The sequence below is a fragment of the Haliotis rubra genome, unplaced genomic scaffold (genome assembly GCF_003918875.1).
Source record: "Haliotis rubra isolate DU_JTF1 unplaced genomic scaffold, ASM391887v1 Scf460, whole genome shotgun sequence".
NCBI lineage: Eukaryota > Metazoa > Mollusca > Gastropoda > Lepetellida > Haliotidae > Haliotis > Haliotis rubra.
This window is the reverse complement of record NW_025767147.1, coordinates 17,169-42,844: the sequence shown is the minus strand read 5'-3', so window position 1 is coordinate 42,844 and position 25,676 is coordinate 17,169. Positions and strand designations below refer to the sequence as shown.

The 25,676-nt window shown below is 42.7% G+C and overlaps 1 protein-coding gene and 1 long non-coding RNA gene across 2 annotated transcripts; one reads left to right on the top strand and one right to left on the bottom strand.

Annotated features, from left to right (window-relative positions):
* Window positions 1–720: 720 nt before the first annotated feature.
* On the top strand, window positions 721–25,425 carry LOC124290301. The gene is made up of 4 exons (XR_006901883.1): window positions 721–787; window positions 12,438–12,447; window positions 22,760–22,766; window positions 25,414–25,425. It is a non-coding gene; the product is annotated as an uncharacterized LOC124290301 (long non-coding RNA).
* LOC124290299 (C-type lectin BpLec-like) lies at window positions 3,587–6,681 on the bottom strand. Its single transcript, XM_046727013.1, has 3 exons — window positions 6,421–6,681; window positions 4,794–4,970; window positions 3,587–4,265 (listed from the first exon to the last, which is right to left on the bottom strand). The coding sequence occupies exons 1-3, from the start codon at window positions 6,650–6,652 to the stop codon at window positions 4,021–4,023; spliced, it is 654 nt and encodes a 217-aa protein (XP_046582969.1). The 5' UTR covers window positions 6,653–6,681; the 3' UTR covers window positions 3,587–4,020.
* Window positions 25,426–25,676: the final 251 nt, after the last annotated feature.

Here is a 25,676-nt window from a genome sequence, read left to right as displayed (position 1 = left end):
ATTATATACCATTAAGCCAAATGCCTGAACGCGCTTAATTTGTTAAATGTTGTTTCCAATTCAAAGTTGGCCACAGGGTGACCTAACACTGACAACATTTTTAAAAATCAAAAACTTATGAATTACAATATAAACAAAGGTTTAATCAATTACAAAGTAAATATAATACATACAAATCCTTATTTACAGATGGGTCCAAGGATGATGGCGCAATGGCTTGTGTTACTGTCGTTGGGTCCAGAACAATATCTTCTCGATTACAAAACTAATCGTATACATTTCTGTCGTTAATGCAAACCGCTTAAAGACCCTGAACTATTTCTAAATGGCACCCCCATCAAAGTTGTAAAGGAGGCCAAGTTCGACGCATTTAACGTTCCTGCCGCATATTACATACCATTAAGCCAAATGCCTCAAGCCACTGAATTTGCTAAAGGTTGTTTCCAATTCAAAGTGAAGAGGGGATCAAACTACCCACCTTCACGTATATAGATCATTGGTGCGATCAAAACCTGATTACGGCTCCATCGTATATGGTGGAGCCTGCAAAAGCATCCTCAAACTACTTGATTGTGTCCACCATCAAGGTCTGAGAGTTTTTCTTGGATCTTTAAGAACCTCTTCTATTAACAGCCCATACGTTGAGGCCGATGAGCCATCTCTTAGCCAACGCCGTCTCAAATCTTGGAATAAGAATAAAACCTTTCATTTATGATAATTGCATTGAACTAGAAAATATATCTCCTTCCCGCCTTCTTCCAGCTCCTCCTTGGCAATCAGTGAGGCCGTCTAAAATTATCTTTTCAATATATCACAAAGCTTTATTCTATTGAGTCCAACCCTGCTTACAATTGTGTTTTAATCCTCTTTATGAGGATTTCTACAATGACATTTCATCTCTTTTTCCGACCCTTGGAATAAGAATAAAACCTTTCATTTCTGATGCTGGCATTGAACTAGAAAATGTATCTCCCCGCCTTCTTCTTTCTCCTCCTTGGCAATCAGTGAGGCCACAAGTTGACCTTACACTCACAACATGTTTTTAAAAATCAGGAACTAATCAATTACAATATAAACAAGAATTCCATCAATTACAAAGTAAGTGTAATGCACACAAATCCTTCTGTACAGATGGGTACAAGGATGGTGGCGCAGTGGCTTGTGCTACTGTCATTGGATCCAGAACAGTATATTCTGGAATACCGTAGAACAGCTCTACTTTACAGCAGAAGCCAACGCCATATTCAGATTCTCTTTCGTCCTTTCAGACTATGAAAACTTATCGTGCAAAACTCCACTTTTAATTAAAATTATTGAATTATATAATGACCTTGCAACTAGACAATACATTGTCTTCAGTTGGTTACCCAGCCATTTTGGGATATCTGGTATCACAATGGCTGATTATGCTGCTAAAGCAGCACTCAACAAATCTGTGACACCGCTTCTCATTCTTCACTTACAAAGCTATCATTAAATCATACATTCGTGATCTGATGCAGAAGAAGTGGTACACTCAAGTAGGTATTAATAAATTACATGCTATAAAACCCTATATCGGTAACACCTACTTGGGTTGTCAGTCGAAATTTGAAGAGGTCATTCTAAGACGATGCCGTATTGGCAATCCTGGATATACCTATGAATACCTATTAAAAGGTGAGGATCCTCCGTTTTGCATCCTTAGTTATGAAAGAATCAAGGGCAAACATGTCCTGCTTGAAGGTTGATTTTTCCATCACGAGGGATAAGTATTTCAATGTCAAAACATTGAAGGATCCTTTTAATGGTAAATCAAGTTAAATCATTTCATTTTTAAAAGAAATAGCGTTATAAATTTTGATAAAAGTTGTCTAAATAGATAAATATTTTAGAATTAGTAGTTACAATTAACAACTGAGATTGTTAATGGCAGGACCTTCAAAGGGGATTAAAGTATTGTAAAATTATTGTCCTTCTGAGAGGGTACGTAAGTCCCAAAACATTCAAAGTAAATTTAAACCTACTGCTATGTTTAATCATAGTATATATGTCATTTTAAAATATTTAATTTAAATTAATAGATTAGTCGACAATTGTTGACAGCTGCAGGGGTGATGTAACTCCAGCCAGGTTCTACGCAGGAAGCAAAAGTCTCCATGATCCCTAGTATGGTGATCTACTTTCAGTTGTTGGCAATCTATAGCCAGCTTTCATACTGTTTTGTCATCTATAGTTCAAATGTTTTATATTTAATTACTATTTTACAGTTATATATGTGATATTCTAGTTGTTTTTACTGTCCTTCGTGGGCAGGTTTTTATCTTTTACCTTTATTATGATATCATAACATTTTTAGCCACAATGTGGCTGAAATATTGCCGATGTGACGTAACATCTTAACTCACTCACTCTAAACAGAGAGGTTGATAACAATCCAGAAATCAGTACATGGAACCTTCCTGTGGAAATAGTAAATTCCCATAGAACCAATGAAAAGTATATTGTTTTCTATTTAAGCAAAGAGTTTTATTATGCAATGATAAACATTCTAAATAGAATCTACAAAGAAATATCGTATATACTGTAGAAGTTGAGAAGTTTTATATCCACAGAATTATCAAACCTGTTGAAGTTGAAATAGTTTAACATTATATAATGGTAATTTCAAAGAAAGGTAAAATATTTGTATTCGAGCAAAGAGTTAAAGTGTGTACAATAACACAAAACCAATGTCGGACAAATATAAAGCAATGTATATATGAAAAACTGTCGTGCACTTACTTATGATAGTGCACTTACGAGTTTTCAAAAATATCGTCAGGGCTGTCTCATTTCTTGAATCTAGAACTTATGTTACAATCTGGAATGAAGTCGGTGTTTCCAATTGGATACGCATCTGAATGCAAAATGCTTCGAACCACCCTGTTATTGTTTCGGAACAACACTAGAAACTGTCCCATTCAGATAACTGCGGTGGCTTCAAGGACATGACGCCTATCAAATCACCAACCATATTTAGAAATGCATCACTCAAATATTTTCAAGAACTATTATGCTGCGTCAAACAAGCACGAAGTCATGATATGGTCAGAATTGTAGAATCGACTCGATTTCTTATTTATATGGAAAGGGATATCTATTCTATATGAGCATCAGAATCACCCCCTTCTCGTTACAGTCAGTCTTTCAGAATTTTTCTAAGTCCTTAGGTAGCTTCAAGAACATGATACCCGTTAGGAACCGGTTTAGACTTGGCCTTCAGTAACCCTTGCTTGTCGTAACAAGCGACCAACGAAATCGGGTGGCAGGACTCGCCGACTTGGTTGACACATGTCATCATATACGAATGGCATTGGTTAATGCTCATAATGCTGATCACTGGATTATCTGGTCCCGACTCGAATATTTACAGACCAACGCCATGTAGCTGGAATACTGCTGAGTGCGGCGTTAAACAACAACCAACCAATTAAGTACACGAAACCTATCACATCACCAACAATCTTATAGGAAGACGGGGGTAAGATGGGAAATTGTAAATGAGATGTTTGTGGATCAGCAATGTGACATACTGCCACGATATTTCACACTTCATTCTCAGGACGAGGAATATTGCGTATGAACCTACCAAAGGGGATTTGAGATAGCATGTTCCCATTTCACCTTCGATGCGTGGTCAAGTTTAGACAACGTGCTCGACATCCTATCACGCTAATTGACACGCCTCCCTTGCTTGTCAAAAACGTGTTCAGTGGCAGAAAATCTGGGGTCATTGCTTGCCATGACAATTTAAGGATGTTATGCCTCTCGGAGTCAGCATTGACTATTCGAGGAGGTCCAGGAAAGGTTTGTCGTCCTGACAGACGAAGTCGAGCCATACGCTTTGCGAAAGAGACAGACGTAACTGACATTGGATCAACCCAATCAGTGAATACCGAGGATATGAAAAGTTACATGATAGTGGATTTGTTAGGTTTGACGTTTGCAGCATCATATTTGAGCATATGTCGCTGATAGCAGTTGTGTTATTACCCATTGTCAACAGTAAGGCTCTTCCTTCAGAGGGAGCTGGCACACAAACATGGGAACATTAATAGATGTACAGAGGAAATCATGCCATCTCCGTATCTCGTGTTTATAAGATGTGTAAACTGTTGTACACTTCTCTGTGACTGAGTTTCCTTGAGTGTTGTCCCAGTAGGCTGGATTGATGACATTTCCATCTGGCCATGTCCACTTTCCATTGAGATCATCTTGAAAACCACCCAGCCAGATACTGACAGCTGTGAACACAAACATAGATATCTACTAACGCTTGTGCTCAAGGTGACTGAAAAGATATGTTCATGTGGCAGCTATGACGTTATGGTTGTTCTAATCACCTCGGACAGACCTGTTATAAGCTGTACTAAACATTTGTTGGTCCAATGTGAAAGTATATTGGAGGAAAGTCAAATGTTTGACAAATTGCCGAAATTGGCAAAAAAAACAAGCAACAGGTTAGCACAACGACACTCGTTGTGTTAGGTATAAATAGAGACATTTCTCCCGTCAAATGAGGTAATCTTCTGTTTCTCAGTGTTTGCTTCGTTATATAACAAAATGAAATGAAAACCACCTTCCTAAAAGGATATCGAACAATGAGTTGTTGATATCAGAGTGATGGTTTTCATGTGTGGGACATATCTTTTGTGTTCGAGTGAATGTCTAGGTGTATGTCGTGTATGTCCGTCTGTGTCTTTACGAACATCGGATATCAAGTTAAAACTATACTTTTAAGAGGGTGATTTTATTGCCACCAAGCAACCTACAGTGTGAATCGGATATCCTGTTCATCAATGCATTGATGCCAGCACTGTCCACTTTGATGAGATGTCCGCCGTCTTGATGGCATGTATGGTTGGCTTGGAACCAGGTTTTCATTGAGGTGTAGATCTTGTAGCAGAGGCCTAGGCTTCGGTACCACGTGTAGCCCTTGTCGCAGTCATCTGAGGAAGAACAATATGCCGTCATGGTCATATAGCTCATACACACAGATGTCTATGGATTCCTAGAGGGGATACTAACGCGTTGTTGCATTTCAACACATTTCTGTTGCATTTCGGTGGGCGACAATGCGACAAGGTTACCTAATTTGACCCTCATAATTTGATTTGCTGCTGAAATAAATATATGCTCATGCTCTAGTCACAGCTGTACAGACAGAATCTACTCTGGTCGGTGAACATCATACGTCGCCAATCATGTATATGTCCACCATTGGTTGAACTCGCCAGGCCCATGTCAATCGACGACCGGTTTTGAAAAGTCAGATATATTTCGCGATAGGGTCGACGTACATCATACGTCGCCAATCACGAATCTGCCATCATTTAACTCGCCTGGCCCATGTCAACCGACGACCGGTTTTGAAAAGTCAGATATATTTCGCGATAGGGTCGACGTACATCATAGGTCGCCAATCTTGAATCTGCCAACATTTAACTCGCCTGGTCCATGTCAATCGACGACCGGTTTTGAAAAGTCAGATATATTTCGCGATAGGGTCGACGTACATCATAGGTCGCCAATCTTGAATCTGCCAACATTTAACTCGCCTGGTCCATGTCAATCGACGACCGGTTTCGAAAAGTCAGATTTATTTCGCGATAGGGTCGACGTACATCATAGGTCGCCAATCTTGAATTTGCCAACATTTAACTCGCCTGGTCCATGTAAATCGACGACCTGTTTCGAAAAGTCAGATTTATTTCGCGATAGGGTCGATGTAGTCGAATACCATATTCTCTTAGTCGCCGGTACTCTGTATGTCGAGTGATACGGTGTCCTAGTGCCGTCGCTGCCGTTGACGTCGCCGTTACAAAACGATTTCTCAGATGACTTGTCCAGATGTGGTGATGATCACCGGGTATCACATGTGGTCCACTACTCTGTCTGACGTATTGCCCGTTTGTCTTAGTCGTTGCATCAGTCTGATGACAGTTACTCAAGTGCAGCCGAAGCTTCTGGCAATGACAGTGTGGTTAGCTTGTTGGGCCATTCCGACAGCTCTCTCTATCTCTTTCGTTTTGCCTCAAACGTGGCATATGTTTTGTGTTAATTTTACTAACGCGTAAGCTGTTTCATACCGTCACATTTCGGAAATTTCACACCGGATATTTCGTGTTACATCAGAAAAAGTCGTTTTGTATTTTTTTGCGACGCTTAGGCGATTCGTTAACCTGTTTCGCCGTTTGTTCCCGGAAAGGGTGGTTCTTCTGTTGTTGACCTGTGTATTATTTCAACTACAGCACCCCAAACCACACCAGATGACACCACACACCAATCCAATCCAACCGAGCCCACCCATACTCTCTTAACTAATACCTGTACCTGTGAACGATGCCCGTAATGTAGTGAAATTTAACATAGATGATCCCAAGTAAGGTTTGAACATACCTCGTCTCCATACAAGATACTGCATGTTGTTTGGGGTGCTCGTCAAGTCACGTTCAAAATATACTTCAGTGGAAAGATGACATTTCTTGGTGCTACCATCATAGACGACGGAGGTACAGGTCCCCTGACGATAACATCTAGACACACAGTCTCTTCTTGACGAGATGGGGACACCGGGTGGTAGGGAGGCGAGTTGCATCCCATGCAGCACAAGAACCATCGCTAAACCCATGATCAAAGTGTTATCCTCACGACCCAAAGCGATATGAACATTCACTTAGTACAGTTTTCCTTTTTATGAGCAGTGTCAAGGATGTAGACACGTGACAGTCACATGACCCTTGACGTCATGGAATTATTATGAAGGAACACTGAAATAATATTGAATGTCTCACATTGCTAATTAGGTAATGGTGGTCTGTCTGCTCACTGAATTGCGTTGTATTTCATTACGTAAGGCTTGTATTATGAATTCGACAATTATTTCACGAATGAGGAGTTACGTTATAATATTCAGGAAACAATTAGATACTGGTCTACAAACATCAATATGATCAATCAATCGAGAAGGGTTACGATTGTTCACTCAAAGAAGGCAGTAATGCTTATTGTCTGCAAACGATGATCGGTAAGCAGTTATTCCTGATTCAATGTATTATATTATCTCTACACTCCTTTACATACATGGCACAAGACTCCTTCGGGAACACACATTGTCAATCCACTAAAAGCCAATCTCTTTCCTAGTCATTAATAGAGGTAATTTTATGAAACCTTTACATTAATTTGATTGGGGAGGAGGCATGTTTAGCCCATTATTGTTTGCGTCTAGTCATCGGTTGTCCTAGAATAAGTTAACTATACAGATAATGGTATTCGTATATGCCCGTCAAGATGCCTCAGGAGAACTAAAAGCCCAACTATGATCTATAGCAGCGTCCGTTGTGTATGTTCCACCTTTGTAAATGAAGTTGATAATATGGAACCTTTGCATTAATTCAAGTGAGGATGAGGCTCGCTAGTCACTGCCATGTTTAACCCATCGTTGCTTGAGTCTAGTCATAGGTTGTCCTTGAATAAACTATGAAGATAATCGTATTGGTATATATAATACTATAATACAACTTCTCAAGGTATGTGTCCTATGCCTTATAGGTAGTCATTTGTCTAAGCAGCAATGGCAAAGTTAGTAACACCGGCAATAACAATGACAAAATGGCCACATGGCCTAAAGTACATTTAGGTACAGAAATATTGTGCACAGCGGTACAATGTAGATGAGGAAGAGTTATAGTACTGTGGAAAGTCTATATATCATATTGCAGTTTCTTTTCAGATAAATACTTAAGAATAGTACATGCTTCTCATTAGTTGATGATAGCAATTGATAATATTTGACAAATGACGGGTCTACATGATAATAAGATGGGAAAATTTTCTGACGACTTTCTGTATAATAAGGACAAATAAGCAGAAAATGATACTTGTCTTTAGTTTGCTGTAACTGACACTTGGAGCAGACTAATGTATCTCTATCAACATTCATATTAAACCGATACTGCTGGATATTCAGCTTATAGAAAAGGCAACGAAACTAACATAACATTTTCCTGAAATGGTTTTAGCAAGCAAGTGAAGATATGTATTTTTCTGGAGTTAACAAAGATTTTAACTCGGAATAAGCACTGAGGTAATGTGGAGGCCAATCCTGAACTTGACAAATTTACAACGTTGTTGAAACAGTTGAATTAATATGTCAACATGCCCACAGTTCTGGGAGATGCAGACATATGATAAACCAGTGTAAAATATTCTAACCCTTCACACACACACACACACACACACACACACACACACACACACACACACACACACACACACACACACACACACACACACACACACACACACACACACACACACACACACACACACACACTTCATTTCTCCACTATTTGATTGGCATTGAAGAAGTTGATGGATAATAGAAAAGTATAACACTCTTGCTTGACAACGGTATAAGAAGCTATACCGAAACGTCGCATCATAACAAATAAAGACGTTGTTATCCATAAAGTACTTTTTCTACTATTAACTGAATAGCTGGGTATTTGTTCAGAAGTTGCTGAATTGTGAAAAGGCCTTTGCTTGTAGAGATAATGTTTCACAGGCTTTAGACCAACACAGTCTTGGTAAAAATATAATTCTAAGATATTTATAATAAGTTACTATACTTACCGCAGTTCAGATGCCCTATAAAACCATTTTCGGTTGATTTTAGGTATCCACCAATTCTGAAGACAATAATATTTGACTTCTCTGAATTCACCCCATTTTACAATAGTTGTGAAGGGCATCAAGTTTTATCTGTAAACCAACGGTACTTGAGTCAGTTAATGATATATCATCAGAGAACTTTAATCTGATGATTTATTCAATACTTTCTGTTACAAATATACCTCGTAATTCGAATTGTTTGAATTCAGACAGCTCATTTTATGAAAAAGATAAACAGTGCAGGACTAAGCATGCGTCATTGTCGTACACAGAAGATGTGTCAAACACAGATGATCTCCTGTTCCCTGCTCTGACGCAGGCTTTCACCTGGCCATACATGCATTTTAATATATCAAAGCATTTACCATGCACACCCCGTGTGTGCAATATATACTCAACCACAAAAGAAACGTCACTTATATAAGAGGCGTCATTAATAAAGGGTTAAAGTCAGTAGTTACAGAGCTATATATAGTATGTACAGGAAGCCACAGAGTTGTTTTTACAAACTATACATACTATATATACCTCCGTAACTATTGACTGTCATTCACCCGATAAAGGGGCAAGTGTAAGAAAAGAAACACCGTGTGTAAATAATAAAGAAGTTGCACATCCATATCAAGTGTGTTGTATTACTCTACCAACTTCTAAAAGCCTATCAAACGCCTCCCTTACGGTAGTATCAAATTTATTGTCATTGGTAATGTTGTGGTTCAATAAGTTCAATAATTCCATGGTAATGTGAATTCCATGGTCATTTAATCCAGTTCCAAAATGTTTTACAATCCCTGTCGTTATGGCACCATTTATATCCTGCTTTATTTTATGTTTATGTAACTATTGCCTTGATGTACATGGTTGACGAAAATGATGATGATTTGGTCTGGAAATATGAACCCATGCAATAGAAAGTGTCCACTAACCTATACACTGCACTATTAATCTCTACTTCTAAGTCTAGGAAAGTGGCCACTAACCTATCTACTGCACTATTAATGTCTACTTCTAAGTCTAAGAAAGTGTCCAGTAACCTATCTACTGCACTATTAATGTCTACTTCTGAGTCTAGGAAAGCTTGAATGTTGTTACTCACATAATCTTCTTTGATGCGATTCACAAACAGTTTCAACCCACTATCATGAGTGAGTGAGTGAATGAGTGAGTAAGTGAGTTTAGTTTTACGCCGCAATATTCCAGCTATATGGCGGTCGTCTGTAACTAATCGAATCTGGACCAGACAATCCAGTGATCAACAGCATGAGCATCGATGTACGCAATTGGGAACCGATGACATGTGTCAACCATGTCAGCAAGCCTGACCACCCGATCCCGTCAGTCGCCTCCTACGACAAGCTGAAGGCCAATTCTAACCCGGACCTTCACGGGTCCACTATCATGAAGTTGGCAAGGTTGTGTCTGCTCAAGTCACACTATATCGCCCCAAAACACAAAATCCACGAGGATTGTCTGATTCTCTACCAATGGAGTCAAAAGTATGTAAATGTGTGCAAGTAATAAAATATATAAAAAACAACAATGGAACCTAACTTTATTCTGAGTATATACGACATGGTGAATCAGTCAAGGAGGAACACTAGGAGGTATATTGTTCCACACACAATAACTTTGTTATTAATCTTTCATATATACCTTTCCTTCTGAAAGAGATTCACGTCTTTATGGTCCTAATTCGTTTTGAGGAGTTGCAGCTTTGTTTCCGTAAGGAAGTCGATTGTCTGCCTGCATTCATTAATATATAATTTGTCAGCGTACTCCAACACACTTCATTAAACTATACGTTGACGTCGCTCACGCACAATGTTGTAAGAACTGGAGATCTTGAGCTAACATAACGGTAACTGTCATGATAAAGAATCATAATGGACCTATATGAATCTCATGAAATCACGGATACTGTCGCTATACAAACACAGCCATAGTACTCTTTTTCAGTGTTTTGAAATATCACTTCGGTCGGAAGAATGGAACACATCAACTACATCAGCGCCATACATCTCTAGGGTACAGGTTGTTTGATCAAGATGACAACATTCAAATCTCAGTAAAGCTAGACGTATTAGTTACAAAATGATGTCGGATTCCATTCCCATTTGACTTCACACTATGTTCTCGTGTTCTCTATGTTCTAGTATCGACACTTTTTGTGAATACCTGGTATATCAACAATTTTCATGAACGCCTAGTATATCAACAATTTTCGTGAACACCTAGTATATCAACAATTTTCGTGAACACCTAGTATCAGCAATTTCCATGAACACCTAGTATATCAATAATTTTCATGAATACCTGGTATATCAACAATTTTCGTGAACACCTAGTATCAGCAATTTTCATGAATACCTAGTATATCAATAATTTTCGTGAATACCTAGTATATCAACAATTTTCGTGAATACCTACTATCAGCAAAATTGGATGGCCATTCATAAACACATGCTCATGAAACAGTCACAGTGGTACAATTGACTCTCCAAATGACTTGTTGCTGTGTGAAAGGTGTGCTTATCATATTTACCATATGTTTGATGGGGATTAAAACATATTGCAATCCGTAAGAATGTCAGTTGGTGAGGGATTGTTATAGGGTAGGGAGGCATGTGACTGCGTATGGTTGGGTGGGAGACATGTAACTGTGTAGGGTGGGGGTGGAAGGCATGTGACTGTGTAGGGTGAGGTGGAAGGCATGTAACTGTGTAGGGTGGGGGTGGAAGGCATGTAACTGTGAAGGGTGGGGGTGGAAGGCATGTAACTGTGAAGGGGAGGGATTGGAGACATGTAACTGTATAGGGTGAGGGTGGAAGGCATGTGACTGTGTAGGGTGGGCTGGGAGACATGTAACTGTGTAGGGGGGGTGGAAGACATGTACCTGTGTAGGGTGGGCTGGGAGACATGTAGCTGTGTAGGGTGAGGGTTGAAGGCATGTAACTGTGAAGGGGGGGCTGGGAGACATGTAACTGTATAGGGTGAGAGTGGAAGGCATGTGACTGTGTAGGGTGGGCTGGGAGACATGTAACTGTGTAGGGTGGGGGTGGAAGGCATGTAACTGTGTAGGGTGAGGTTGGAGACATGTACCTGTGTAGGTCAGGGTGGAAGGCATGTGACTGTGTAGGGTGGGCTGGGAGACATATAACTGTGTAGGGTGCGCTGGGAGACATGTAACTGTGTAGGGTGAGGGTGGAAGGCATGTGACTGTGTAGGGTGGGCTGGGAGACATGTAACTGTGTAGGGTGGGGGTGGAAGGCATGTGACTGTGTAGGGTTGGGGTGGAAGGCATGTAACTGTGTGGGGTGGGGTGGGAAGGCATGTGACTGTGTAGGGTGGGGGTGGAAGGCATGTAACTGTGTAGGGTGGGGTTGGAAGGCATGTGACTGTGTAGGGTGGGCTAGGAGACATGTAACTGTGTAGGGTGAGGGTGGAAGGCATGTGACTGTGTAGGATGGGCTGGGAGACATGTAACTGTGTAGGGTGAGGGTGGAAGGCATGTGACTGTGTAGGGTGGGCTGGGAGACATGTAACTGTGTAGGGTGGGAGTGGGAGACATGTGTCTGTGTAGGGTAGGGGTGGGAGACATGTGACTGTGTAGGGTGGAGTGGGAGACATGTGACTGTGTAGGGTGGGGCTGGATGGCATGTGACTGTGTAGGGTGGGCTGGGAGACATGTGACTGTGTAGGGTTGGCTGGGAGACATGTAACTGTGTAGGGTGAGGTGGGAGACATTTGACTGTGTAGGGTGGGGTGGTAGACATGTGACTTTGTAGTGTGGTGGTGGGAGACATGTGACTGTTTAGGGTAGGGGCAGAAGACATGTGACTGTGAAAGGTGGGGGTGGGAAACATGTGATTGTGAAGAGTGGTGGTGGAAGGCATGTGACTGTGTAGGGTGGGCTAGGAGACATGTAACTGTGTAGGGTGGGGGTGGAAAGCATGTGACTGTGTAGGGTGGGCTGGGAGACATGTAACTGTGTAGGGTGAGGGTGGAAGGCATGTGACTGTGTAGGGTGGGCTGGGAGACATGTAACTGTGTAGGGTGGGAGTGGGAGACATGCGTCTGTGTAGGGTGGGGATGGGAGACATGTGACTGTGTAGGGTGGGGGTGAGAGACATGTGACTGTGTAGTGTGGGGGTGGGAGACATGTGACTGTGCTGGGTGAAAGTGGGAGACACGTGTCTGTGTAGGGTGGGATGGGGACATGTGACTGGATAGAGTGGAGACATGTGACTGTATTATGGGGGATGAGAGTGGAGACATGTGACTGTGTATAGGTAGGGAGTGATGGGAGACATGTGACTGTGTAGGGTGGAGTGGGAACATGTGACATATGGGTGTGGGAGAGATATGACTATTGTAGGGTTAGAGGTGGGAGACATGTGGCTGTGTATTGTAGGGGTAGGAGACATGTGACTGTGAAGGAGTGGGGGTTGAAGGCATGTAACATGTGAAGGGGGCTGGGAGACATGTAACTGTGTGTAGAATTGGGGGTGGAAGGCATGTAACTGTGAAGGGGGCACTGGGAGACATAGGAGAGAGTGGGAGGTTGTTGGAGACATGTACCTGTGTGGAGTCAGGGTGGAAGGCATGTGACTGTGTAGGAATTGGGCTGGGGAGAGACATATAACTGTGTAGGGTGCGCTGGGAGACATGTAACTGTGTAGGGAATTGAGGGTGGAAGGCATGTGACTGTGTAGAGATTGGGCTGGGAGACATGTAACTGTGTAGAATTGGGGTGGAAGGCATGTGACTGTGTAGGGTTAGGGGTGGAAGGCATGTAACTGTGTAGGGTGGGGGTGGAAGGCATGTGACTGTGTGTGTAGGGTGGGGGTGGAGAGACATGTAACTGCTGTAGGGGTGGGGTTGGAAGGCATGTGACTGTGTAGGGTGGGGCTAGGAGACATGTAACTGTGTAGAGATTGAGGTGGAAGGCATGTGACTGTGTAGGGGTGGGCTGGGAGACATGTAACTGTGTAGGGGTGGGAGGTGGGAGAGGCATGTGTCTGTGTAGGGTGGGGTGGGGAGACATGTGACTGTGTAGGAGTGGGGAGTGAGAGACATGTGACTGTGTAGTGTGGGGAATGGGAGACATGTGACTGTGCTTGGTGAAAGTGGGAGACACGTGTCTGTGTGTAGGGTTGGGATGGGAGACATGTGACTGTATTGGGTGAGAGTGGAAGACATGTGACTGTGTATGGTAGGGATGGGGGAGACATGTGACTGTGTAGGGTGGAGTGGGGAGACATGTGACTGTGTAGGGTGAGGTGCTTGAACATGTGGCTGTGTAGGAGTAGGGAGTAGGACACATGTGACTGCAGAAAGGTGGAGTGGGAGACATGTGACTGTGTAGGAGGTGGGGCTGGATGGCATGTGACTGTGTAGGGTGGGCTGGGAGACATGTGACTGTGTAGGGTTGGCTGGGAGACATGTAACTGTGTAGAAAGGTAGAAATTAGGGAACATTGACTGTAAAAGGTGTAGAATTGGTAGGAGAGTGGGAGACATTTGACGCATTATGTAGGGTGGGAAGACATTGAGGAGGTAGGGAATGTGACTTTGTAGTGTGGTGAGTGGGAGACATGTGACTGTGAAGGATTAGGGGCAGAAGACATGTAACTGTGAAGGGGGAAAGAATTAGGAGACATGTAACTTGTAGATGGGGTAGAGTGGTGGTGGAAGGGGGTGAGACATGTGACTGTGTAGGGTGGGGCTAGGAGACATGTAACTGTAGGGTGTGAGGTGGAAGGCATGTGACTGTGTAGGGTTAGTGGGCTGGGAGACATGTAACTGTATAGGAGTGAGAGTGAGAAGAAAGGCATGTGACTGTGTAGGAATTAGGGCTGTGGGGAGACATGTAACTGTGTAGAGGTGGGAGTGGGAGACATGCTGTCTGTGTAGGATTGGGGATGGGAGACATGTGACTGTGTAGAGGTGGGGAGTGAGACATGTATGTGACTGTGTAGTGTGGGGTGGGAGACATGTGACTGTGCTTGGGTGAAATGTAGGAGACACGTGACTGTGTAGGAGTTTGGGATGGGAGACATGTGACTGTATTGGGGTGAGAGTGGAAGAGACATGTGACTGTGTATGGTAGGGATGGGGGCTGACATGTGACTATGTAGACTGTGTATTGGGAGACATGTGACTGTGTAGAGGTGAGATTGTGACTGACATGTGGCTGTGTAGGGTGGAGGAGTGGGACACATGTGACTGTGTGAAGGTGGGAGCTGGAGTGGGAGACATGTGACTGTGTAGGGTGGGGCTGGATGGCATGTGACTGTGTAGGATTGGGCTAGGAGACATGTGACTGTGTAGGGGTTGGCTAGGAGACATGCTTAACTGTAGAAGTGAGGTGGGGAGACATTTGACTGTGTAGGATTAGAAGTGGGAGACATATGACTGTGTAGGATTGGGGTGGAGGAGACATGTAGGGTGGGCTGTGACAATGTAGTATTGGGAGTAGGAGACATGTGACTGTGTAGGGTGGGGAGTTAGAAGGCATGTAACTGTGTAGGGGGGCTGGGAGACATGTAACTGTATGTAGAGTGAAAGGGGTGAGGCACATAACTGTGTAGGGTGAGGAGGAGACATGTACCTGTGTTGGGTCAGAGTGGAAGGCATGTGACTGTGTAGAGGTGGGCTGGGAGACATGCATAACTGTGTAGGGTGGCTGGGAGACATGACTGTGTAGGAGTGTAGGGGTGGGAGAGACATGTGACTGTGTAGAGGTGGAGCTGGGAGACATGTAACTGTGTAGGGTGGGGGTGGAAGGCATGTGACTGTGTAGGGTGGGGTGGGAGACATGTGACTGTGTTGTAGGGCTGGGAGACATGTGGAAGGCATGTGACTGTGTAGGGAGGGTGAGGAAGTGGAAGACATGTGACTGTGTAGAGATTGGAGTTAGAAAGACATATGTGACTGTGTAGGATTGGGGTGGAAGGCATGTAACTGTGTAGGAGTGGGGTTGGAAAGGCATGTGACTGTGTAGGGATGGAGCTAGGGACACATGTAACTGTGTAGGAGTGAGATGGTGGAGGCATGTGACTGTGTAGGGATGGGCTGGGAGACATGTAACTGTGTAGGGTGAGGGTGGGAGGCATGTGACTGTGTAGAGGTGGGCACACTGGGAGACATGTAACTGTGTAGGGTGGGAGTGGGGGGTGACATGTCTGTGTAGGGTGGGGGTGGGAGACATGTGACTGTGTATTGGGTGAGAATTAGAAGACATGTGACTGTGTATGGGAGTAGGGATGGGAGACATGTGACTGTGTAGGGTGAGAGTGGGAGACATGTGACTGTGTATAGAAGTGGGATGGGAGACATGTGACTGTGTATTGTAGTAGAGGGGACATGAGACTGTGTAGGGTGAAATTGCTGACACATGTGACTGTGTAGGGATGGGAGCTAGGACATGTGACTGTGTAGAATTGGGCTGGGAGACATGTGACTAGTGTAGGGTGGAGCTGGGGAGACATGTAACTTTGTAGGAGTAGAGGTAGGAGACATGTGACTGTGTAGGGTAAAAAGAAGTGGGAGACATGTGACTGTGTAGGAAGACTAGGAATTAGTAGACATGTGACTTTGTAGTGTGGTGAGGTGGGAGACATGTGACTGTGTAGAATAGAAATTAGGGAACAGAAGACATGCTAAACTGCATGAAAGGTGACTGTAATTAGGGGTGGGAAACATGTGATTGTGAAGAAGAGTGAGTGGTGGAAGGCATGTGACTGTGTAGAGATGGAGCTAGGAGACATGTAACTGTGTAGGGTGGGGAATTTGGAAGCATGTGACTGTGTAGGAGTGGGCTGGGAGACATGTAACTGTGTAGAAGGGTAGGGAGTGGGAGACATGCGTCTGCACAATGTAGAAGTGGGGATGGGAGACATGTGATGTATGTAGAATGGGGTGGGAGAGGTGAGAGATGTGACTGTGTAGTGTGGGAGTGGGAGACATGTGACTAGTATAGGATGCTGGAACATGTAAATGTGTAGGAGGTGGAACGAGCATGTGTAGAGGTTGGGATGGGAGACATGTGACTGTATTAGGTGAGAAGTGGGAGACATGTGACTGTGTATGATAGGTAGGGATAGAGTGAAATTTGGGAGACATGTGACTAGGTGTGGGAGTGGAGTTAGGAAACATATGACTGTATGTAGAGTGGAGAGGTGACTGTGTAGGGAAGGCATGTAACTAATGTAGTGTGTAGGGTGAGGGTGGGGGAGACATGGAGGGTAGGGAGTAGGAGACATGTACAATGGGGTGGGAGACTTCAGAGAGGTGGGGCTGGAGACATGTGACTGTGTAGGAGTGGGCTGGGAGACATGTGACTGTGTAGGGTGGGCTGGGAGACATGTAACTGTGTAGGGTGAGGTGGGAGACATTTGTGAGGAATTCTGAAGGCATGTGACTGTGTAGGTGGAGCTGGGAGACATGTAACACTGATGTAGAAGATTAGGGGAAGGCAGTGGGAGACATGCGTCTGTGACAATAACAACTTTAGGGTGGGGATAGGAGACATGTGACTGTGTATGTAGAATGTAGGGTTAGAGACATGTGACTGTGTGAGTGTGGGGTGGGAGACATGTGACTGTGCTGGGTGAAAGTGGGAGACACACGTGTCTGTGTAGGGAAGTTGGGATAGAGGAGACATGTGACTATGTGGGTGAGAGTAGAAACATGTGACTGTGTATAGTAGGGATAGGAGACATGTGACTGTGTAGAGATTAGATGGGGAGACATATGACTGTGTAGGGTGGGGGTGGGAGGAGGAGACATGTGGCTGTGTATTGTAGGGGAATTTAGGAGACATGTGACTGTGAAAGGGCAGGTGGTGTAGGAAACATGTGACTGTGTAGGGTGGGGCTGGAGTGGCATGTGACTGTGTAGAGTGGGCTGGGAGACATGTGACTGCTAGACAGGGTGGGCTGGGAGACATGTAACTGTGTAGGGTAGAGAATTAGGGAGACATGTGAGGCACACTGTGTAGAAGGATGGCAGTGGGAGACATGTGACTGTGTAGGATGGGAAATTAGTAGACATGTGACTTTGCTAAGTGTGTTGGTGGGAGACATGTGATTGTGTAGGAATGGGGGGTAGGAGACATGTGACTGTTTAGGAGTAGGGGGCTTAGGAGACATGTGACTGTGAAGTGTGGGGGTAGGAAACATGTGATTGTGAAGAGTGGTGAGGTGGGGGAGACATCTAACTGTGTAGAAATTAGAAGTGGGAGACATGTGTGACTTTGAAGAAGTAGGGTTGAGGTGGGAGACATGTGACTGTGTAGACATTGAAAGTAGTAGACACGTGTCTGTGTTGGGTTAGGATAAGGAGAACATGTGACTGTATTGGGTGAGAGTGAGAACATGTGACTGTGTATGAGTGGGGGTGGAAGGCATGTAACTGTGTGAGGGTGGGGTTGGGAGGCATGTGACTGTGTAGGGGTGGGCTAGGAGACATATAACTGTGTAGGAGGAATGAGGAGTGGGAAGGCATGTGACTGTGTAGGATGGAGCTGGGAGACATGTAACTGTGTAGGGTGAGGTGGAAGGCATGTGACTGTGTAGAGTGGGCTGGAGAGACATGTGACTGTGCTAGAGTGAAAGTGGGAGACACGTGTCTATGTAGGACATGTGACTGTGTAGGATGGGGATGGGAGACATGTGACTATGTTAGGTGAGAGTGGAAGACATGTAGTGACTGTGTATAGTGAAGGGATGGGAGGTGCAAGTGGGTGACTGTGTAGGAGGTGGAGTGGGGAGACATGTGACTGTATTGTGTAGGAGATTGAGAAATTAGACAGACATGTAGGCTGTGTATGTGTAGGGGAGTAGGAGACATGCCATGACTGGGGGTGAAGAGGTGGGGCAGGGGTAGAAGACATTATGTGACTGTGTAGGGTGGTGGAGCTGGATGGCATGTGACTTCATGTAGAGTGGGCTGGGAGACATGTGACTAAGGCAGAATTGGGCTGGGAGACATGTAACTGTGCTAATAGGGTAGGGGAATTAGGAGACATGTGACTGTGTAGGAATTGGCGGTGGGAGACATGTGACTGTGTAGGATGGGTCGGTAGACATGTGACTTTGTAGTGTGTTGGTGGGAGACATGTGATTGTGTAGAATTGAGGGGGTGGGAGACATGTGACTGTTTAGGGTAGGGGCAGGAGACATGTGACTGTGAAGAGAAGTGGGGAAATTAGGAAACATGTGATTGTGAAAAGTGGTGGTGGGGAGACATCTAACTGTGTAGGGTATGGGAGTGGGAGACATGTGACTGTGTAGGGTGGAGGGTGGGAGACATGTGACTGTGTAGGGTGAGAATTAGTAGACATATAACTGTGTTGGGTGGGGATGGGAAACATGTGACTGTGTAGGGTCAGGGGTGGGAAACATGTGACTGTGTAGGAGTGGGGGTGAGATACATGTGACATGGAGGTAGAAGATGTGTTATCTTTAACAGTTATATCTTCAAGGAAGTCAATTTATTCTATGTATCATAACTACCCGACAAAAAGCACAAAGGCAAGAATTTATGGCTGTCAGCTTCTGTATTTTTGCTTTAAATAAAATAAACAAGTTGCCTTTTGTGTGAGATCAGATTGCTTAATGCCTTTCAAAGATTTCCATTACTAAAGGACTCAAGAGTTTCTGCTTTATGAAGATATCATAATGATGATCATTTGCTAAAATATATATATACTAACGTAAATTATTAGCTGATCGTTCACCAAACAATAATAAATGCATATTTCTGCTTACAACAATCGCAAACAGGATATTATTTTCATGAAAGGCACTTAAAATAATATTTTATTTCAACCTATTAAAAGTCCCACAAGGCTAGAGCCTTTCACAAATAATCTGAAACTGGAGGAATTCGAGGAGATACGAGCATGATTTTCGTGTGCCGGATATCTTCCATTTCTTTGCTGCCATTAACCTGAATTGAGAGTTTAAAGGAAATGAATGCGCATTAATGAGGTATGAAAGATAGGGTTCAATTTCAACTGTACGGTTTGAAATAATCGAAGCACGGTGTTTAAAATTAAAGTTTATTAGGTTGTTTTAACATATTGTTTTTGAAACTCGCAGCTCCTTATAATATTATCTTCACAAATGTCGGAGAGCGCCGTAAAAACTCTCGAGGAAACCATGCCCGCAAGATCCTTAGAGAAAACACTCAGTTGGAAACGAGAGCCGTTATGTTAACTTACGTGTCATTGAATTTTTCACCGTACACATGGCTATTCGTATTAAAAAATTAAAGTTGGGCAACGCAATGAATGTTCGTTATCATATCAAAATGAAATAGCGATAATATGTATTGACGATCTTTTTGAGAATCCCAAAAGGCCGCTACAGTACTTGGCGTCCGTCACTGCGAGATAATGTTAATTCATTATTTAACTGTTGGTTTGTTGTTTAACGCCGCGCTCAAACAATATTCCAGCCGTAATGGCGGCAGTCATAGTATCGATCTACGCAATTGGGATACTACATGACATGTGTCAACCAAGTCAACAAGCCCTGACCGCTTTCGATCCCTTTTAATTAATGAAGCCTCTTGCCGGCGTGCTTGTAATACTGCTGAAGATCAACCCGGATCTTCCTGGGCAGATCAATGGTAAATATGAAGAAGTCGTTACCACACGTAGAGACAGCTGTTTGCGCCAAGGCCTTAAGGCAACCTTCTGCTAGCACAACTATTGGGTGCAGGGGTAGCCTAGAGTGGTTAAAGCGTTCGCTCGCCGCGCCCACATGCCCTGGATTCGATTCACCAAACGGGTACGATGTGTGAAGCCCGTTTCTGGTGTCCGTGATACTGTGATATTGCTGGGAATATTGTAAAAGCGGTGTAAAACCATACTCTCTCACCCTGCAATACCTATATACAATTTGGACGGCGTTTGGATGGACATCGACAGATATGTAGTCAATTTATGGGCATTCAGAAACATGGCCCTGAACGCTGAGGAGGTAAACAATCGAGTGAATACCTGGTTTGAAGCCCAACTGAAAATTTTCATTTTCGCTCAGATTCTGTATAGCGTCACCAGGGAAGAACTGAGTCACAGTTGGTCTTCTAAGCAGCCCATGCTTGTCGTAAGAGGCGATCATGTTTGTAGATCGATGCTCATGATGTTGATCACAGAATTGCTGGGCCATTTTATAATACAATAGAAGCCATGTAACACTCAGTATAACTACAATGACCTTGGAATAGTTTCTGAACAATGTCTTCAAAGTAACTTAATAGGTTCAACAAGTGAAATGACAAGTCAGATGTCTAGCTGGATAAATCGGCGAATAACACTCAAGAAAAAATGTGGCCAAATTTTGTTTTATTCAAACACACAAGAGAATAAGTGCAATATATACTGGAAAACACAGGATGCGTTGGGCAACATTAGTTACACACAGTTGCTGAAATGGAAGTAACCGAAAATGTACAGTGGGCTATTCTGCAAGCCTATCGATTCCAAGATGGAGCTGACAAAAGTCATAGCCTTGGTACCAATACAAGGAAAGAGGTTCATTTCTTGGATTAAGGAGTGCCGACGGTCTAGGTAATTGTCAGCAAGGATTGGCACTAGGGAAGCTGACACAAATTAATTGCCCGATTGTACTTCTCGAAATTCGTAGTGGAGCTGTTGGAATTTTGAGAGTTCACTCGTGGAAGGTTGAAGTCGTGGAAGAAAGTAGGTCCGGAACAACAATGAACTCCATTACAACGAACACGATTATAACAAACTGACGGATATAACGAACTGTTTTCTTTGGAGTTTTTGTCTATTCAAGTCGAAATCTTGTTCTGTATACTTCGATTATAACTGTAGTTCAGTGTAAGAAACCTTAGGTGTTTCACATCTCTCCTTAATTTTCTAGTTCATCCGGGTAAAAGAAGGATTTTGGTTGTTTGATGACTATTGAACAGATCATTAAGACATCTGAAGTTTCAAATCCCTTGTTTTGCCAAACCAAGAAGAAATTCCTCTTCAAATGCTCACTTTCGTGTCCATGCTTATGCTACGTCAACTTGCCATAATGTCATATCCCCAAACTCTACATCAGAGTTGTATCGGAACAATTTCAACTGCAGATGACTTCCATATGACATTGTCCTGAACCTCTGGAGATGGATATGTAAAGCTATGTTCACGACGTTGCCGCCCACAGAAAATGAAGTATACTGTTCGGGGTAGCGGTGTACAAAGTCGAAACTCTTTCTAAAAATAACTTGTTTTCCTGAGGTTGCAAAACGTAGTAGTTTTTATTTGAGTATCCACGTGGCATAATTAACTTTTCTCAGATACGTTTTCTTGAGAGAACGAAAAAGAGATACGTATTTCATCTTTTCAATTTTTATCACCTTGTTGCGTATCTAGTGGACTGAGGGACACACAGACGGGAAGATACTGTAACATGTATTACAACATCACTCGAGTGAGTGAGTGAGTTTAGTTTTACGCTACACTCAGCAATATTCCAGCTATATGGCGGTGGTCTGTAAATAATCGAGTCTGGACCAGACAATTCAGTGATGAGCATGAGCATCGATCTGCGCAATTGGGAACCGATGACATTTGTCAATCAAGTCAAAGCGAGCCTGACCACCCGATGCCGTCAGTCGTCTCTTACGACAAGCATGGGTTACTGAATATCCATATTCTAGCCCGGACCTTCACGGGTAACAACATCACTCCGAGCACAGTTTGTTCACAATAATTAAAATGAAACAATAAGACTGCTCCTTCAGAGGAAGGTGGCACACAAACATGAACGTAAACATGAAGTAGAGACACATCCTTGATAGAGTATGTGTGTTTCAGCACATACCAATCTGAATCGCCTCCTTCAGATTAACCTGACACACGAACATGGGAACAGCGTTATCATAGTGACAGAAGTAATCGTGCCATCCATTTACGTTATCCGCACCCGCACGTTGCCGTACCAGCATACACTGTTGAACAGGGTCTGAATCTGGTTGAGTCACGTCCCAGTAGGTTGTGTTGATGAGAGTTCCATCTGACCATGTCCACTTTCCAGTAACACTGTCTTCCAAAACCATTTACCCATACGAAAGCAGCTGTGAACACAAACGCAGTAAGTATTTAATTAATCTTAACAGGGTGACCATGAGTGACACATTAAACATTTTATATATATACATAAAATATGAGTCAGGTATTTCTTCTTGTCAAATCTCCTTTATATCTGCACAAGATCTTTCGCAGTTCTACGGCTCCTTTCAGGTGTGCAATGATGAAAACAGCTATATCAACAACTCAAGGCTTTATTGTATACATACTGTGGAGGTAAAATGAACTGCAGTAGAATACTTTATAACGAACACGGATATAACGAACTGACGGCTATAGCGAACTGTTTTAAAAGTCCCGATAAACCTTATATTATCATATAAAAAGTCAATAGCGAACTACGGACATAACGAACTAATTTCAGTGCTCCCTTGGAGTTCGTTATGCTCGTATCTTCAAGATTTCAAAAGAGCATCAAAGACTCATGCTCAGAGGTTGTTTCGATCCAGGTTACAACATTCAAATCCTAAGTAGTGTTTTCAAAAGTTTTATAGTAGACACGTGGAGGACAGTCAAACTTTGATGCATCAGTGACAAAAGTTATGTCTGATGCGACTCCTTATTTTGACTTGTACTTGATTTACCGCTGTTACATTGCTGAGTGTTTTGTTTGTTTGTTTGTTTGTTTGTTTGTTTGTTTGTTTGTTTGTTTGTTTGTTTGTTTTGACGCCAAACTCATCAATATTCCAGCTATATGGGGTCAGTCTGTAAATACTCGAGTCTGGACCAGACAATCCAGTCATCAACAGCATGAGCATGGATCTAAGCAATTTTGTTTGGAAGTAGAGAAACCAAATCCTGATTTATTCAGTTCATCTACACGGCACTACAAATATTTGCCTTTAGCAGTATTGTTTTTCAGAGACAAGAGTTATACAGGTAAAATATTGCTGAATGTGGCGTCAAACAACAAACAAACAAACACAATAAGGTGTTAATACTAAAGTAATTGCATTGATGTTTCAAATATACGTCTTTGTGTTTCAAGTAAGTTGACATACTACACATGCATATCCGTACAGGTCTTTACAAACTTCAAATATCAGGTTAGAATTATACTTTTAAGAGGGTAAATGCTATTGCCCAGTAGCAACCTACAATAAGAATCGTAAATCTTGTTCATGAATGCATTGATGCCAGCACTGTCCACTTTGATGAGATATCCGCCATCTTGATGGCATGTATGGTTGGCTTGGAACCAGGATTTTGTTCAGGTGTAGATCTTGTAGCAGAGGCCCTAGGCTTCGGTACCGCATGTGTAGCCCTTGTCGCAGTCATCTGTGGAAGAACAATATGCTCTATCGGAGGAAGGACAATAGGTTGTTATGGTAATATAAATAAAGTCATCGGAGGGAACAATAGGTTGTCATGGTAGTATAAATACAGTCATAGGAGGAAGGACAATAGGTTGTCATGGTAATATAAATAAAGTCATCGGAGGAGGAACAATATGCTGCCATGGTAATATAAATAAAGTCATCGGAGGAAGAACAATAGGTTGTCATGGTAATATAAATAAAGTCATCGGAGGAACAATAGGTTGTCATGGTAGTATAAATATAGTCATCGGAGGAAGGACAATAGGTTGTCATGGTAATATAAATAAAAGTCATCGGAGGAACAATATGCTGTCATGGTAATATAAATAAAGTCATTGGAGGAAGAACAATAGGTTGTCATGGTAATATAAATAAATTCATCGGAGGAAGGACAATAGGTTGTCATGTAAACATACAAACAAACGAGGTCAACAGATCTGTGTTATAAAGAAATCACGCATCGAGTGAGGTGATGTGTAAATTCACAATCTCTTGACTGAGTATACTAGATGAAAAGCCACCCTAAGACGTGCCAATCATGTTTATACTAATTATTTGCATCAAAGAATTGTATTGGCTTTCATCAGGATGGTGAACCTGTTCTGCCACGAGCGTAGGAGTGTAGGAGCTTTAGAATGTTGCAGTTAGATGTTCTATTATTCGATTTTACACCTGGTTATAGTTGGGGTCTCTCATTTCCACTTCATGTTCATCATTTACATACACTGAGACTGGTTTATGTTGGTTTGTAAACAATGGTTTTACAATTTATTGATCATTTAGGTAAACCTATTCTGAATCAGACAATGTTTGGTAAGCCATGTTGTCTTACCATAAACTCGAATTTGATATCATTTGCCTTGTGTTAAGACAGGGAATCAGTTTCAACTGCAGCATAATCAAAAGCGGCATCTTAAGCTTTGGAAACAAAGGCCCCCATAACCACATAGCACTTTTTGCTTAGAGCTCCTCACTTTCAATGTGAGTGAATGATTGCGAACATAAAACATACTACTTCTAATATACCTTCTTATTTCATATTCAATTCTACCCATCGCCCCTCCTAACATCTGATATCATTGTCTGACTGATACTCCTTTGTAAGTTCCACATACATCATCCACTGCCTGCCTATGGGATACTAGTATCCACTTTCATCATTTATCTTTGCGATTCCTGAGCCCCACCTAGAAGGAAAAACCTCAAAAATACACCCACAAGCTCTCTGCCAGTTCCGCAAGGTAGATGACACTTTTGTCATCAAACTTTTTTATATCCTAAGAACCAACATTTAAAGCACCTGAAGCCACGAGAAAACCACCATCAACCTGGAATCAAAGGCACCATTAAAGCCACGGGAAAACCACCATCAACCTGGAATCAAAGGCACCATTAAAGCCACGAGAAAACCACCATCAACTTGCAATCAAAGGCACCATTAAAGCCACGGGAAAACCATCATCAACTTGCAACCAAAGGCACCATTAAAGCCACGGGAAAACCATCATCAACCTGGAAGAAAAGGCACCATTAAAGCCACGGGAA